The sequence below is a fragment of the Phoca vitulina genome, unplaced genomic scaffold (assembly GCF_004348235.1).
Source record: "Phoca vitulina isolate PV1807 unplaced genomic scaffold, GSC_HSeal_1.0 scaffold12, whole genome shotgun sequence".
NCBI classification, from domain to species: domain Eukaryota; kingdom Metazoa; phylum Chordata; class Mammalia; order Carnivora; family Phocidae; genus Phoca; species Phoca vitulina.
In genome coordinates this window covers 40417411-40433375 of record NW_022589715.1, presented here as the reverse complement: position 1 = coordinate 40433375, position 15965 = coordinate 40417411, and the positions used below count along the sequence as shown (strand labels likewise).

The 15965-nt window shown below is 39.4% G+C and overlaps 1 protein-coding gene across 12 annotated transcripts in view; it reads right to left on the bottom strand.

The window, feature by feature from the left end:
• The window catches only part of LOC116636302 (ankyrin repeat and SOCS box protein 3), a 163960-nt gene that overhangs the window by 65972 nt on the left and 82023 nt on the right, over window positions 1-15965 (bottom strand). For 6 of the 12 annotated variants that reach the window (XR_004300317.1, XM_032410991.1, XM_032410992.1 and 3 more), the window contains 2 exons: window positions 12183-12391; window positions 1578-1736 (listed from right to left, as the gene is read on the bottom strand). Coding sequence is in view for 11 of the 12 variants with exons in the window: in XM_032410991.1 (XP_032266882.1) it covers window positions 1578-1736; window positions 12183-12391 (368 nt within the window). In the remaining variant the exon portion in view is untranslated. Of the gene's footprint in view, window positions 1-1577; window positions 1737-11313; window positions 11415-12182; window positions 12392-15965 lie in introns of those variants that run through there. The other 6 variants (XM_032410999.1, XM_032411002.1, XM_032411000.1 and 3 more) reach the window with 6 other exon arrangements.

The following is a 15965-nucleotide window of genomic DNA, read 5'->3' as shown; positions in this document are numbered from 1 at the left end:
CAAACTAAAACCACAATGAGATGTCACTAAAAGCAAAAAAGAAAAACTTGTCAATACTAACTGTTGGTGAGCATGTGAGGCAACCGAAGCTATCAAACATTACTGGAGGGATGGAATACAAACTATATAGTCACTTTGTAAGAAATTTCTGAACTGTTTTCCAAAGTTAAACACACACACACCACAAGACCCAACAATCCTAGGTATTAATCTAAGAAAAATTAAAACTTATATTCAAACAAAACCTGCATGCAAATGTTTGTAGCAATTTATTCATAATCACCAAATACTGAAAACAACTCAAATGTCTATCAACTGGTAAATGGATAAACTGTGGTACATTTATATAATGGAATTCTACTTAGCAACAAAAGGAATGAATTCGTAATAACAAAACAACATGTATGAATCTCTAAAGCATTATGCTAAATGAAAGAAGTCAGCCTCAAAGGTTATATGTTGTATTATTCTATATATATTTATGATATTCTGCAAAAAAGCAAAATAGAGGGAGGGAAATAGATCAGCAGTTGTTAGGGGTAAAGTTTTGGGGGAGGTTGATTAAAAATAGGCAGCCTGAAATAAAAATAAGCAGCATGATAGAATTTGGGGGGGTGGGAGGTGTTGGGACTGTTCTGTGTCTTAACTATTACTGTCATTACACAATTTTATGCACACATCAAAACTCATAGAACTATATACTAAAAAGAATGACTTTTACTATATATAAATTTTAAGTATACATTATGCTCAAAAGAAATAAAGTACTTTCATAGGCACCTCATTTTATTCTCAGTCCAATAAAAACTACGTAGGTACTATACTCTCATTTTACAAGCGAGGAAACTAAACTATAGCAAATAAATGTACATACAAATTACATATGGTAGGACGAAAATTGTAGTCCAGATACACTGATTCTACACAAATATTTTATTCTCTTAATTTTCTCATGTTCTACTAAACTTTATGGGCCACAACGTCTCTAACGACAAACAGGATCAAAGGGAGGAAAAACAGGATCAAAGAGAGGGAAGGAAGAAAAAAAGACAAGTAGTGGAAGTGTGCCCTTTAGAATTTGACCTCTAGTCCTTAAGGAATTAAAAATAATCCATAATTGAAGAAGTCTGAATAGTGATCTATATATAGGCAACAAATTAACTGGCATTAAAGGACTAGCTGGTGATTTCTTCCATAAAACCTCAATTTCTTAATACAAAGCAAAAGCAAAAGCAAACAAAACATTTACAGGTAACCTTGTAACTATTGCTACAATTTAAGCTATCCAAACTCTTCAGGACAATATTGAGAACAACAATAATGGTGGCTACAATTTAGAACAGTTTTGACAACTTTAAATAAAGATTTAAAAATATTTCCAAGATGCTATCACCCAAGGGTGGAAAACAATAGGGATACCTTTTCAGTTTCAGAATCAAAGAAGTGGCAATATAATGTTTGCAAAGGAAAATACTGTAAGTACAACAGCTTGGGGGTAAATTAAGTTTAGTTTCTTTAACAAAAAAATAAATAAAAAATAAAAAAATTACATCTGTACCAAAAATTGCATACTTCACCTAAAAACAGTGGCGTGGTTTCCTCTAAAGTAGTTGCATTAGGATCTGCCCCAGCTTCTAAAAGAATCTGTACAATCTTCCAATGTCCTTGACTTGCAGCAAGATGTAATGCACAGAAGCCCTCAAAAGTCTTTGTCTTAATGTAGTTTTCAGATGAATCTATGTAAAAATAAAAAAAAAATGTGAACTGGAAGGTACTGCTGCTATTTCTTGTGATTAAAAAGCAAAGATTCCAAGAAGAATTTAATGAAATATTAAAATACAATTATAAATGGGAGGCCTGAGTTTAAAACCATCTAGAAAATTTTAAAAAGAGTTCTACAGGGGTCATGATGTAAAAAGCTCTCTGGTATTCTTAACATACAAATTCTGCCCACAAACTCATTTTCTATTCTCTAATTTTTGGTGGGTACGGGAAGCGGAGTGGCAGGAGTTGAAAGGTAACACAAAAGCAAGATCTGAAGAGGATGTAGCACCAAATATTTGCTTAAGCAAGATTTACTGAAATATTGATAAATTTGATTTTTTTTATTTCTAAGTTTCTATGAAATGGTCTCATCTCAAGCATTACTTCCTTGTACTCAACTAATAACATGAAGGTAGTTCATATCACAAAAACAGTGTTTCCCTGATTAGTCAGAAACTGACGTTTATTCAGATATCCACAAAACTATAAGGTTAAGACAAAACCTAGGAACACACAGATATATATAGATACACAGACAGCTCCAAATGGGAAATCTCAGTATTATAAAGATGCTCATTCTTCCCAAAATAATTAACAAATTTATTATAACTCTAATCAAAACGCCAAAAGAGCTGGCATTGTTGTTTGGTTGGCTGGTTTTATACTTGGTAAAGTGACTGAAGTTGACAGGGATAAGGGAGGGCAGGTAAGAATAACAAAGTAAGAAAAATAAAGAAAGCAAGAACTGAGAGGAGACTAGACTTACTCTGTATACTACACTGGATCTTAAAGTTAGAATAAGTAAAACAATGTGGCATTGACACAAGGGCAGAGGAGGGTGCCCATGAGGAAGAGGAGGAGCCATCGGAAGCAAAAAGAGATGAAGAGATGATGGCTGAAAGGTAGCCGACCTACGCCAATGTTGTGTCAGATGCTGAAGAACTTTCTTTTGGAAAAGAAAGATGTTCTCTTCCACTGAGAAAGAAGAAAAAGAGATAAGGCTTAATCCTAGCCATTTAAAAATCTCAGGATAGAATGGGGACTGTGACAAAAGCATCTAACTGGATTACAAATGGATGACACTCTAGAAAATGGTTTCATCGTGACTAGAAACTGTAAGGCTAAAGACAAAAGGAATTGTACATACACACTGTAGTCTAGTTAGTAAAGTTGTTTTTCACAGGGAAAAAGATTAACAATTCTAAAACCACTATACATGTACAATAAGACTGGATAAGCAAATGAATGTATGGTCGATAGTGACAGTCTCATTTTTGGAAAGGGAGGTTACAGAGAAGTAAAGGTAGAAAGCTAGAAGAAACCATATGGTACTGGATTAAAATCCAGACATCAGTATGAACTTGTATTTAGCTTTAATGCAGATATAGGTGGATAGATATAGAAATACTTTTAAGTATGTATATACACATGGGTCATAATAAATATATTTCCTAGCTCTGTCTGCTAAAGGGGCTTAAAAGTAAAGACATGCCAGTAGCCATAAGCATACTCAGTGCCCAGATCTTAATTTTGAGCCCCATTCTCCAATAAAAGGAACCAGGGCTCTTAAGAAAATGGCTGATTCTAGGGTTGGCACAAAGAATATACAAAATGAGCCTGAAGCATCTTCCAGGTTCAGCAAGTTAAAAAAGTGCTCAAAAAACAAAACATGGGGGTGGAGGGATGCCTGGGTGGCTCAGTTGGTTAAGCATCTGCCTTCGGCACAGGTCATGATCTCAGGGTCCTGGGATCAAGCCCCACGTTGGGCTCCCTGCTCAGAGGGGAGTCTGCTTCTCCCTCTCCCTCTGCCTCTCCCCCTGCTCAAGCTCTCTCTCTCTCAAATAAATAAATAAAATCTTAAAAAAAAAAAAGGGCCAAAAAACATGGGGGCATGTCAAAGAAACACAAGAGCCAACCTGAAAGGGCACTCAATGACAAAAGCTAGAACAATTTGAGCAACAAAATAAGTAACATCATATTCAATTATAACCCAATGTATAAAATTAATACACATGAGTCCTGGCAGATATAAATGACTGAATAAATGGAAGAGAGGAGATATTCTAAATATCAGAAAAATTCCATATAATTTATGTAGATACTCCCCCCTCAAGGAAGGGAGCTTAATTCCCACCTGAGTTAGGGCCACCCTTAGTGATTTGTGCACACACACACACACCCAAAAACACCTGTGCAATTATCTATGAAGTAAAGAAAACGCACTTCTCAGGAGGAAAAATAGTGAAGTCAGTTAACTACTAAATTGAGATCTTAAAAGATTTTACCTATAGAAAAAATAGATACTCTTAAAAAAAAAAAGGGAGGGGGGGCGCCTGGGTGGCTCAGTTGTTTAAGCGACTGCCTTCGGCTCAGGTCATGACCCTGGAGTCCCAGGATCAAGTCCCACATCAGGCTCGTGGCTCAGCAGGGAGTCTGCTTCTCCCTCTGACGTTCCCCCCATCATGCTCTCTCTCATTCTCTCCCTCAAATAAATAAAATCTTAAAAAAAAAAAAAAAAAGAAAGAAAAAATAGATACATTTAAATAGCTAACTCTAAAACCACTGGACCAGAAAAGTAACCTGGTTTGGCAAACACAAAGGATTTGGAGTTAGAAGATATGGGCTGCAGGGGCGCCTGGGTGGCTCAGTTGTTAAGCATCTGCCTTCGGCTCAGGTCATGGTCCCAGGGTCCTGGGATCGAGCCCCGCATCGGGCTCCCTGCTCCACGGGAAGCCTGCTTCTCCCTCTCCCACTCCCCCTGCTTGTGCTCCCTCTCTCACTGTCACTCTGTCAAATAAATAAAATCTTTAAAAAAAAAAAAAGAAGATTTGGGCTGCAATCCTGGCTCCACCAATTCTATTTTGGGTTACCCTTTGGGTAAATTACTCAAACTCTATGAAGCACAGGTTCCTTAACAGTAAAACAAAGATAAAACAGCTGGCCTAAACCCTCAAAGGGGTTCAACAGAATTACAGTATTTATGTACTTTCACAGTTGTTAGAAATTTGGGAAAGTCTCCAAAACATCATTTTTTCCCCAAAACATCGTTTTAAAGATTTACTTGAGAAAGAGAGAGGGAGAACAAGCATGTACACGTGGGGGAGGGGCAGAGGGAGAGAATCTCAAGCTGACTCCACACTGAGCATGGAGCCTGATGAAGGGCTCAATCCCACAACCCTGAGATCAGGACCCTAGCCGAAACCAAGAGTCGGACGCTTAACTGACTGTGCCACCCAGGCACCCCTCCAAAACATCATTTTAAGAAAGCTGTCAGGACCCAATATAAATTGATTTTGAAAATTCCAATAATAAACTGCCCTCCTTAACTGATTTGTGGGGACCAAAGGAACCTTATCTATCTTGAACTGGACTATCAACCACCTCTCTTTGTCTTCCTTTCCTTATAAGGATTCTTGGGGAAATGGATCATAATACTCAGTTTTTAATGCCTTAACCTCTACTTACTTCTCACTGGAAGGCAAAGTAGTTTCTGCTTCTATTCTACTTATTGAAATTTTAAATGTAAAGGCATTAAAGACTTCATAATAGACAAACCCATAATGGGCACTTCAGTTCTTTTATAACAACTTGTGATTTCTTCCATGGCTGCACTTTCAGGATTGGGGCCACGTCAGCTGGACCAAATCCAGCCACCTGATGCCTGTACAGCAATGACCAGAGTTGACTTTAACTTTCTGGCAATGATACCATAACCCTATGTTTCCTAACCCAAAGTGTCCTTTTACTTATAAATAGTAAATTCGCTTACTTGTTTAAGTGAAAGATGGTAGACTTTTGTTTTCTGCAAACCCCTAATAAGGAAAGCAAAACCACATGGTTTTAAGTAGAGATTAATTATTTACATAGAGGTTAACATAGGTTAAGTATTAAGATCAGAACCTTATCTCAACAGCTGGGCCACAATTTGATGATGACCAAACAAATTTAACATGTGCCAATCACAAAGAGTGATGACTGTCCATTTCAGGTAGCTTACATAGTCACATACTTTGCACAATGTGCATCATCTCATTATGATTTAGGAATTCTAAGAAAAGGTTGACTCCAAAGAGAAAGGCTACAAGGAGGATAAAATGAACATAGAGAAATGCAGAGATAAGAGAAAGTAAGACCCTGAGTCCTGCTGACATCATTTCAACAGTAGCATCCAGCAATGCCTAAAGGGACCTACCACTCAGACTTAGTTACATAAGCACTCTCCACCCCCCTTTTTTTTTGAAGTTTTTCTTTTAGATTTTTATTTAAATTCCAGTTAGTTAACATACAGTGTAATATCAGTCTCAGGTGTACAATTTAGTGATTCAATACTTATATACAACACCTGGTACTCACACACTTCTTTGTGTAAGCTAGTCTGAATTATTTCATTCATTACTGAAAATTTCTGATTAATATTATGAATAATTTAGCAGTGTCTATCAATATTTTAACTTTGCATATTTCCTTTTTTATTTTTTTTGAGAGGCATGCACACTTTTTATTATGTTATGTTAATCACCATACATTACATCATTAGTTTTTGATGTAGTGTTCCATGATTCATTGTTTGCATATAACACCCAGTGCTCCATTCAGTACGTGCCCTCTTTAATACCCATCACCAGGCTAACCCATCTCCCCACCCACCTCCCCTCTAGAACCCTCACTTTGTTTCTCAGAGTCCATAGTCTCTCATGGTTCATCTCCCCCTCTGATTCCCCCCCTTCATTTCTCCCTTCCTGCTATCGTCTTTTTTTTTTTTAACATATATTATTTGTTTCAGAGGTACAGGTCTGTGATTCAACAGGCTTACACAATTCACAGCGCTCACCATAGCACATATTATGCTGAGCGAAATAAGTCAATCAGAGAAAGGCATATTTCCTTTTTTTAAAGATTTTATTTATTTATTTGAGAGAGAGAGAGTGTGAGGGAGAGGGAGAGAGGTGAAACAGACTCTGCGATGAGCACAGAGACCAACTCGGGGCTCAATCCCACAACCGCAAGATCAGGACCTGAGCCAAAACCAAGAGTCAGATGCTTAACCCACTGAGCCACCCAGGCACCCCTGTATATTTCTTGCACCAGCAACTTCACTTCTAAAACTCCATCCTATAGAAACACACACCCATATGCACAAAGTTATAAGGATGTTAACTGAAGCACCACCTATAATAGCAAAATTTTAGGAAACAAGATGCCCATCAACAGGAGAATGATTAAACATATTATATCTATACTATGAAACACTTTGCAACAGTTCTTTTACTCAGAATGAAATGGGGAGCTATTGCAGAGTTCTCAGCAATTGCAGAGTTCTCAGCAAAACAGAAAGACATCAGTCTGACATATTGTAAAAGGTTCTGATACACTACAACCAGACTGTGGTAGGATGGGGAAGAAGCAAGAGCAGAAACAGATTTGTCAGGATGCTATTACAACAATCCAGGTCAAGAGATACGTGGCTCAGACCAAGGTCTTAGTGGTTCTGAGGTAGTGAGAAGTGATGTGAATATATGTACGAGAAGTGATGTGAATATATGGACGCGTATTCACACAGATATACACACACACATATATACACATATACACACATAAAGATTTGCTGATTGGGTGAGGGATATAAGAAAAAGGAAGTAATTAAGGATGGCCCACAGTTTCTGGCCTGAGCTGGAATGTTAGAATATTTCTTTTTTTTTTTTTTTTTTAAGATTTTATTTATTTGAGAGAGAGAGAACAGGAGTGGCGAGGGGCAGAAGGAGAAGCAGACTCCCCACTGAGCAGGGAGCCCAACACGGGGCTAGATCCCAGGACCCTAGGATCATGACCTAAGCCAAAGACAGACGCTTAAAAGACTGAGCCACCCAGGCACCCCTGGAATGTTGGACTATTTCTAATCTTAAAGAAGAAGAAACAGAAGCACCAAGAGGTTAAAAGACCTGTCCAAGACCACACCAATAAAGTGGCAGAGTCAGCAGAACCCAGGGCCATCTGAACACAGCTCTTAATCACTGCTACACTGTTATTTACCTAATGATCTTCAGCATCTGTTATCATGCCCAGTATGACAGCACAATATTTTCTTAACAGGAACTAATAAAAAGTACTATAAATTAGTTCATATATTTGCCAAATAAAAATATTTGTTGGTGATATGCTACAATTATAAGATTTTAAGTGACCTTTAGTCAGTAAGTGGTTTAATACTGAATGGCATGATTAACTGCCACTGAAGATCATTATTGTCCTCCAAGATGAAAAGATGCATGAAATCTCAGTACCTATTACATAAACTTCCAATACAGGAAAGAAGACAAGCAAATCTGTTATTTATATTAATACTTCAAATAGAAAGTTAAAGTGAAAAAAATATATATGCATATTAAATTTCCAAGTAATCCATACCGCAATTGAATGCTCTTCTCCAACATGGATGAGAAGACCATGTATGGTTCTTAGGCTAGATTCTGGATCTAAACTGAAGCAACAGTAAAGCAAAACCTTTCTAAATATCTAAGATGCTTCCATTCTTTCTGTGTAGGCCTGAGCACTTTCATAACTTTAGTATACTAATAAACGGTATATTTTAAGAATCTCTGGCAGTTCACTAATATTAAATGAAGTTCAAGAAGATAGAAATTATATAATGAAAGACACTTTTATGTATACCAGCAGAGCTATAAAGGACAAGAGAATTATGATTTAGGGCGCCTGGGTGGCTCAGTTGGTTAAGCGACTGCCTTCGGCTCAGGTCATGATCCTGGAGTCCCTGGATCGAATCCCGCATCGGGCTCCTTGCTCAGCAAGGAGCCTGCTTCTCCCTCTGACCCTCCCCCCTCTCATGTGCTCTCTCTCTCTCATTCTCTCTGTCTCAAATAAATAAATAAAATCTTTAAAAAAAAAAAAAAAGAGAATTATGATTTAAATAAAACACAGGTATAGCAAGTATAAAGAATAACAGAAATGTCAAACTTGGTTTGGAAACTTTTAAGATTAACCCATAATACCGAGTTAACTGATACAGATATAAAGATGCCACTGTCACCAATAAGCAGAAGAGACCTTACTTTACTCCTCAAGACTAAAAACCCCTGTATTTCATCATTATTTTAAAATATATCCTCAGGGGCACCTGGGTGGCTCAGTCGGTTGGTCATCTGCCTTCGGCTCAGGTCGTGATCTCAGGGTCCTGGGATCGAGCCCCATATCGGGCTCCCTGCTCAGCGGGGAGCCTGCTTCTCCCTCTCCCTCTCCCTACCTCTCCCCAGGCTTGTGATCTCTCTCTCTGTGTCAAATAAATATATAAAATCTTTAAACAAAATAAAATAAAATACATCCTCACAAGGGCCCGAGATGCCCTTCAACAGATGAATGGATAAAGAAGATATAGTACATATATACAATGGAATATTACTCAGCCATCAGAAAGGATGAATACCCACCATTCGCATCGACATGGATGGAACTGGAGGGGATTCAGTGAAATAAGTCAAGCAGAGAAAGACAATTATCATATGGTTTCACTCATATGTGGAACATAAGGAATAGCACAGAGGACCACTGGGGAAGGGAGGGAAAACTGAACATGAAGGGGAAGAAACCAGAGAGGGAGACAAACCATGAGAGACTATGGACTCCAGGAAACACAGTTTCAGAAGGGAGGGGCGTGGGGGGGATGAGGTAGCTGGGTGATGGGTATTAAGGAGGGCGCGTGTTGTGATGAGCACTGGGTCTTATACACACTAATGTATGTAAGTCTAATGAATCACTGAACACTACAACAAAAACTAATGATATACTATATGGTGGCTAACTGAACATAAAAAAAAAAAATCTTCACATGTAGCAAGCAGCTACCATTCCTCACTGGTCAATGTTCCTGAACTTGAATCATCCAGGTTAAGTTTAAATTGTAATCTTTTTTAAGAGGCAAGGGATCTAGGAACGCCTGCATGGCTCAGTCGGTTAAGCGTCTGCCTTCGGCTCAGGTCGTGATCCCAGGGTCCTGGGACGGAGTCCCCCATCGGGTTCCTTGCTCAGCAGGGAGCCTGCTTCGGCTTCTCCCTCTGCCTGCCACTCCCCCTGCTTGCGCTCTCTCTCTCTCTCTGACAAATAAATAAATAAAATCTTTTAAAAATTAATTAATTAATTAATTAAAAGGCAGGGGATCTGAATAAAGTATGGACTTTAGTTAATTTACAAAGGGGGGGATTGGCCATAAGAATATATAAAACATTTTTTAAAGTGACCAATAGGCTATACAGCCTTTCTGCCTCATTCTAGTTTTTTTCTGGTTAGTGAATCAAATAATCAGATACGATAGAATTTTGGACCCTAGTTCCAACTATAGAGAACAACTGAACTCATGGAAGACTGAGACCAAAAATGTCACCACCTCCTAAAACAAGTCATATAGCTGCTTCCTGGTCTCTGCACACCCTACTTCCCAATCCTTGTATACAAACTACATGTAAACCAGATTTATCCAAAGTTTATTTCATAACAGTGCACTCTAATAAAAATACAGTTAGAAAATTTTATTTGACCATTTATATAAACTAGTCACATAATTAACTATGTGTGGCTATCTTATCCTCCAAAAAAATCAAGCCTAAAAAAGAACAGTCATTAAAAATGAAGGTGATACTTAAAATTTCTAACAGAAAACACAGATAACTTGAATAGCCAATTCAAACACATTTAGTCAAAAGCATGCCTAAGTTCATTCTGCAGCTATAGGAAAAAAAACTAACAAACATAAACATAAACATAACATAAACAATATTATTCTGGTATGGGGAGAAATAACATTGGGAATGACCTTTTTGACTAGAAAAGAATATCTAAATTTATGCCTTTATCACTAGAGATAGTCTGGGAACTCAAGCTATAGAATTAACTTCAAATTCTAAAAACACATATCAAGTTTTTAAAATCTAAGGCAAAAAGTCTATTTATCTAATATCTCTTAAGAGTCAACTATAACAGACTCTAGAACATGTGCTTAGCAGTCATAATGAACTTTCTGCATTATGATTGGGGGAATTTAGCCTTGCCATCCCTCATTCCTTAAAACAAAACAAATTAAAAATCAATGCCAAAAAAACAGAAGGATTATTTCCTTTCCCATTCATGAAGCCATGAGTTAGTAATTCTGATGAACTATGGCACCAGAAGTCTAAATTTTGAGTAGCTATACCTGTGATGACAAGTACACAGGGAAGAATCAGAATTCCCATGATCAATGAAATATAAATGGTTCACTGAGTGTTAAAACAGAGTGTTATATTCAACCTCAGTTTAAATTAACTAAATGCTAAAAATGTTAACTTTGATTAAATGTTGGAAGCATGCTATTGTGAAAAAAGTGGGCTTTACAGAGAGAAATGGGTTCTAGTTTATTATATAATCTTTGGACAAGTCAAGTTCTCTGAGCCTTGGTAATCTTCTCACCAATAAAATGGAGATAACAATGCCTCAAGAGCAGTTTGGTACATATTAAATAATGTAAATTAAGTATCTAGTACAATGTTAAAAAACAGTGCTCACTCACTATTATCCCCCTCACTCCGGCCCACCATCTTCTGTCACAGTCTCTCATTTAGTCTCTTGTCCTTTTCTCAGTAGTGAGCTGACAAATGTATCACTGGCTCTCAGAAAGGGGAAAAAAAAAAAAAAAGCCCAAATTTATAGCATTGGTTATAGTACTGGCTGATTTCTGCCCATGTAAATATTCCCACTTGACTGATCTCAGGTTACAAGCATGAAGTCAACTGAATACAGAATTGGAAAGAGATGCACAATAGCACATGGCTAATCTCTGTCCCATTACCCTTTTATTCTCTCCACAACACTTTTACATTTGGAAATTATCTTGTTTAAATATTTAGGTATTGTCTGTCTCCCCTGACAGGAATTTAAGCATCATTAAGGCAGGGACCTTGTCTATCCTATTCTCTACTGTGACCTTGGATTAAAAAAAAAAAAAGTAATTGGAAAGATTCCTGAAATTAACAAAACTGGAAAGTATTAAAAAAAAAAAAAGACTAATTCAACCAAAGCACTCACACCCTCAATTCCAGTAACATTGTTCCTTTTGTTTGGAAAAGGAAGAAGGAATAAACATGACTACTAACTACCAAATGCTTAATTAAAAGAGCTCAGACAGTAAAAATGGGCCAGGCACAGCAAGTTACATATCAAGGACAACATTTATAGATGTCCAGCTGAAACACCATACTTATGTAACCCAAGGCAGGCAATCTTTCTAACCATTCTTAATAATGCATAGGCAATTCTTTTATGGTTATAGAAAAGGAAAACAAATACTACCATTAATAAATCATATATTACCATTTGCTTATGTTTTATTAATCCAGTTTGTAGGCCCAGCCTCCCATACCTTGAATTTACTTTACCTGCATGAATTAACATCCGTAAACATTCTACAGAGTTGTGATAAGCTGCTTCATGAATTGGCATCCATCCCCTGTTATCAGCAACATCAACGCTACGTCCCTTTTTGAGCAGTTTTCTTAAGACTTTAACATTGCCTTCCCTGGCAGCAAGTCCAACCGTGGAGCATGTGTCAGAGTAAGCCTCTGTAAAATCCATTCTTTTGACCAGTCTACAAAACAAGGCAGAAAGAAAACACTATAGACAATAAAACAACACTGCACTCCTAGAGATTAGCAGACAGAAGCAGGTCTGTCCTGCATCTGTCACAAGACTGTTGAGGAAAAGCCTGAGGTGGAGTAAGCGACCTGTCATGCCACAGCTTCTGCTAGAGTCTAAACCAGGAAGTGTCTCTGGGGAATCGGGATTCCTTGGAATGCTCTTATTAAAGATACCAAGAGAGTTTTAAGTGTTCTATCATTCCACTTCTGGAAATGTCTGAGCAGCTCCTTCCTGCAGGCTTCCGCTCCTGTTCATATCCACCAAAGTGCATTCACTGGAACTCTGTGGATGAAGGAGCTAAACACCTCCAGTTAATCCCAAATGTGTACTCTTATTACATAGAGATGGCCATTTAACTAACAGCAATGCTCAGCCTCAAGAATTAATTTGTAGGGCGCCTGGGTGGCTCAGTTGGTTGAGCGACTGCCTTCGGCTCAGGTCATGATCCTGGAGTCCCGGGATCGAGTCCCGCATCGGGCTCCCTGCTCGGCAGGGAGTCTGCTTCTCCCTCTGACCCTCCTCCCTCTCATGCTCTCTGTCTCTCATTCTCTCTCTCTCAAATAAATAAATAAAACCTTTAAAAAAAAAAAAAAAAAAAAAAGAATTAATTTGTAGTCCTCTCCAGGAAAAAGCTAAACCCAAAAAAGCTAGAAAAGAAATGAACAAAGGAAAAAAACAAAGATAAGTAAAAATTGCAGTTTTTCTCCTGGTCCTTTCCAAAAGGGGCTACACATTCATGTTCTCTTTCCTTGATGAAACAGTCCCACTGATGGAATATACTGAATATACTGAAACGAACAAGAGCATCATAAAAAGATGAGTCCACCTTTCCTATACCAGCCCAGAAAGTTCTTGACAGTGTTAGTGCCTCTTTCTCATCATCTCCCTCCAAAGTTCATTCCATGTTCCCCCAGTATAGCTCTCAGTATATGATTCTCACAAAGATAGTTTCTTGTTAATCACACTATGAGGCTAAGGGTCGGGATTCTCAGGGGAAGAGTTACCTCCCAAGGGACAATCCCTCTCAGTAATACTCCTAGCCCAGCCTCCCTTAGTTTTTCTAATTATTTTAGAAGGTGGTTCAGGAAATGCCAATATGTCTAGTCCAATACAGGTAAAAAACTTTCTAGAACCACATTCTAAATAATTTAATCCAGAAAATTAAGGTTTAAAAGAAGTTAAGGGGCGCCTGGGGGGCTCAGTCGGTTGAGCGTCTGCCTTTGTTTGGCTCAGGTCATGATCCGGGGATCCTGGGATTAAGCCCCAAGTCAGGCTCCCTGCTTGGTGGGGAGCCTGTTCTCCTTCTCCTTCTGCCGCCTCCCCCCCGGCTTGTTTGCTCTCTCTTTCTCTGTCAAATAAATAAACAAAATCTTTAAAAGGCAAAGTTAAAAGAAAGTACACAGCATTTCCTGTAGGAAATTTAAATTTATCCATAATCACATTTTTTTAAAAGATTTTATTTATTTATTTGACAGAGAGAGAGAGCACAAGTAGGCAGAATGGCAGGCAGAGGGAGAAGGAGAAGCAGGCTCTCCGCTGAGCAGGGAGCCAGACGTGGGGCTCGATCCCAGGACCCCAGGATCATGACCTGAGCCGAAGGCAGCCGCTTAACCGACTGAGCCACCCAGGCACCCCCATGGTCACATTTAAATAGAAAGCTATAACTGCAGGAGTTGATTCTACACTGCGCCAAACAGCTAACAGTAGCTATGGATTAATCTGATTGGATCAACTGGTCCCTTACTAGGAAAGTGAAGATATTGACTACAGAATATTTAATTATGCAGTTGATGGTTATTTACTGTGCACCAACTAGCTCATCAATAATGTGGCAGATATAAAGATGACACAGACTTACATACGGTCTCATAGAAATGATAAATAACATGTTATTCAAAAGAAAGGAAGAAAGTGCTCCAAGAGAAGTACAGATAAAGAGTCCTGGGTAGTCAAAGAAGGGAGAAACTACTTCAACTTGTGAGGGATGTGAGCTGGGGCCTTAAGTACAGGAAGAATCTGACAATGAGAAAAAGGGCAGAAGAGCATTCCTAGGCAGAAGGAGAAACACAACCAACACTATGTAAATGAACAATCAAGGGTGAATAACGGACAGTGAATAAGGAGAACAATTAGTTCACTTTTGAAGGAGAATTAGCTAAACAAAGAACAGGAAGAAAAGGAGCTTACAAAGGCAGCTGAAGGCCAAACTGTGCAGAACCTTGGATGTTAGGCTACACTTTGCTGAAAGATGCTAATTTCCAGCTAAAGCCATTATATCCAAGTTTCACAAAAAAGAACAGACCATACATTTCTGGCAATTTATGGCATATTCATCTAATACAAGAAAAAATTGTTTCTACGGGGGGGGGGGGGGGGGCGGAGCAAGATGGCGGAGGAGTAGGAGACCTGGATTTCATCCGGTCTCAGGAATTCAGCTGGATAGGGACATTCTGAACACCTACAAACTCAACAGGAGATCAAAGAACACAATAGCAACAACTCTCTGAACAGAAAAGTGACCACTTTCTGGAAGGTAGGACGTGCAGAGAAGTGAATCCGAGGCGATATTCGGGAGGATAGACGGTGGGGGAGGGGGCCTCCGTCCGCCGCTTCTGGCAAGTGATAGAGCAGCGGAGCACAAAATCAGAACTTTTATAAGTCGGCTCCGCTGAGGGACGACGCTCCAGTGGCTAAGCGGAGGCGGAACCCTCGTGGGACAGTGTGGTCTCAAGACCCTCGGGGTCACAGAAAGACCGGGGGTGCCTGAGTGCGGCAGAGCTCCCAGGTATCGGAGGAGGGAAGCCGGCTGCAAAGACAGAGCCGAGGAGCGAGCTCTCAGCTCTGGGTTGCCATAAACGGTGATCCCGGCACAGTCGGGCCACTGCTCCTCCAGCAGGGACCCAACAAGCAGCAGATCCAGGGAGACTCCCCTTCCTCCCCCGGGAGGAGCAGCACTGGAGTGCACCACAGGGATCTGCTGGGTTTGGAGACTCCACACCGAGTCGGATGCCACAGGCCGGGTGAGCACGTAGTGCGGCTGGAGACCAGGGAGATGGGAGTGACTGACTGCTTTTCTCTGGGGGCTCACTGAGGAGCGGGGCCCCGAGTTCTTGGCTCCTCCGGGGCGGAGATTGGGAGGCCGCCATTTTAACTCTCAGCCTCCAAAGCTGTAAGGAAGGCTTGCAGGGAACAAAAGTTCCGGAGAGCAAACCCAAGCAGATTACTTAGCCCGGACTGGGCAAGGGCGGGGCAATTTCACCTCTCGCAAAGACATCTGGGAACCACGGCAACAGGCCCCTCCCCCAGAAGATCAGGGAGAACAGCCAGCCAAGACCAAGTTTACCGATCAATGAGAACGGCAGAACTTCAGCGCTAGGGGAATAATGCACATAGAATCCATGGCTTTTTTACCATGATTCTTTAGTCTTTCAAAGTTAATTTTTTTTTAACTGTCCTTTTTTTTTTGAATTTTTCTTTTTCCCTTTTTCAACCAACATCTTATCAATCCCTTTTTTAAAAAACAT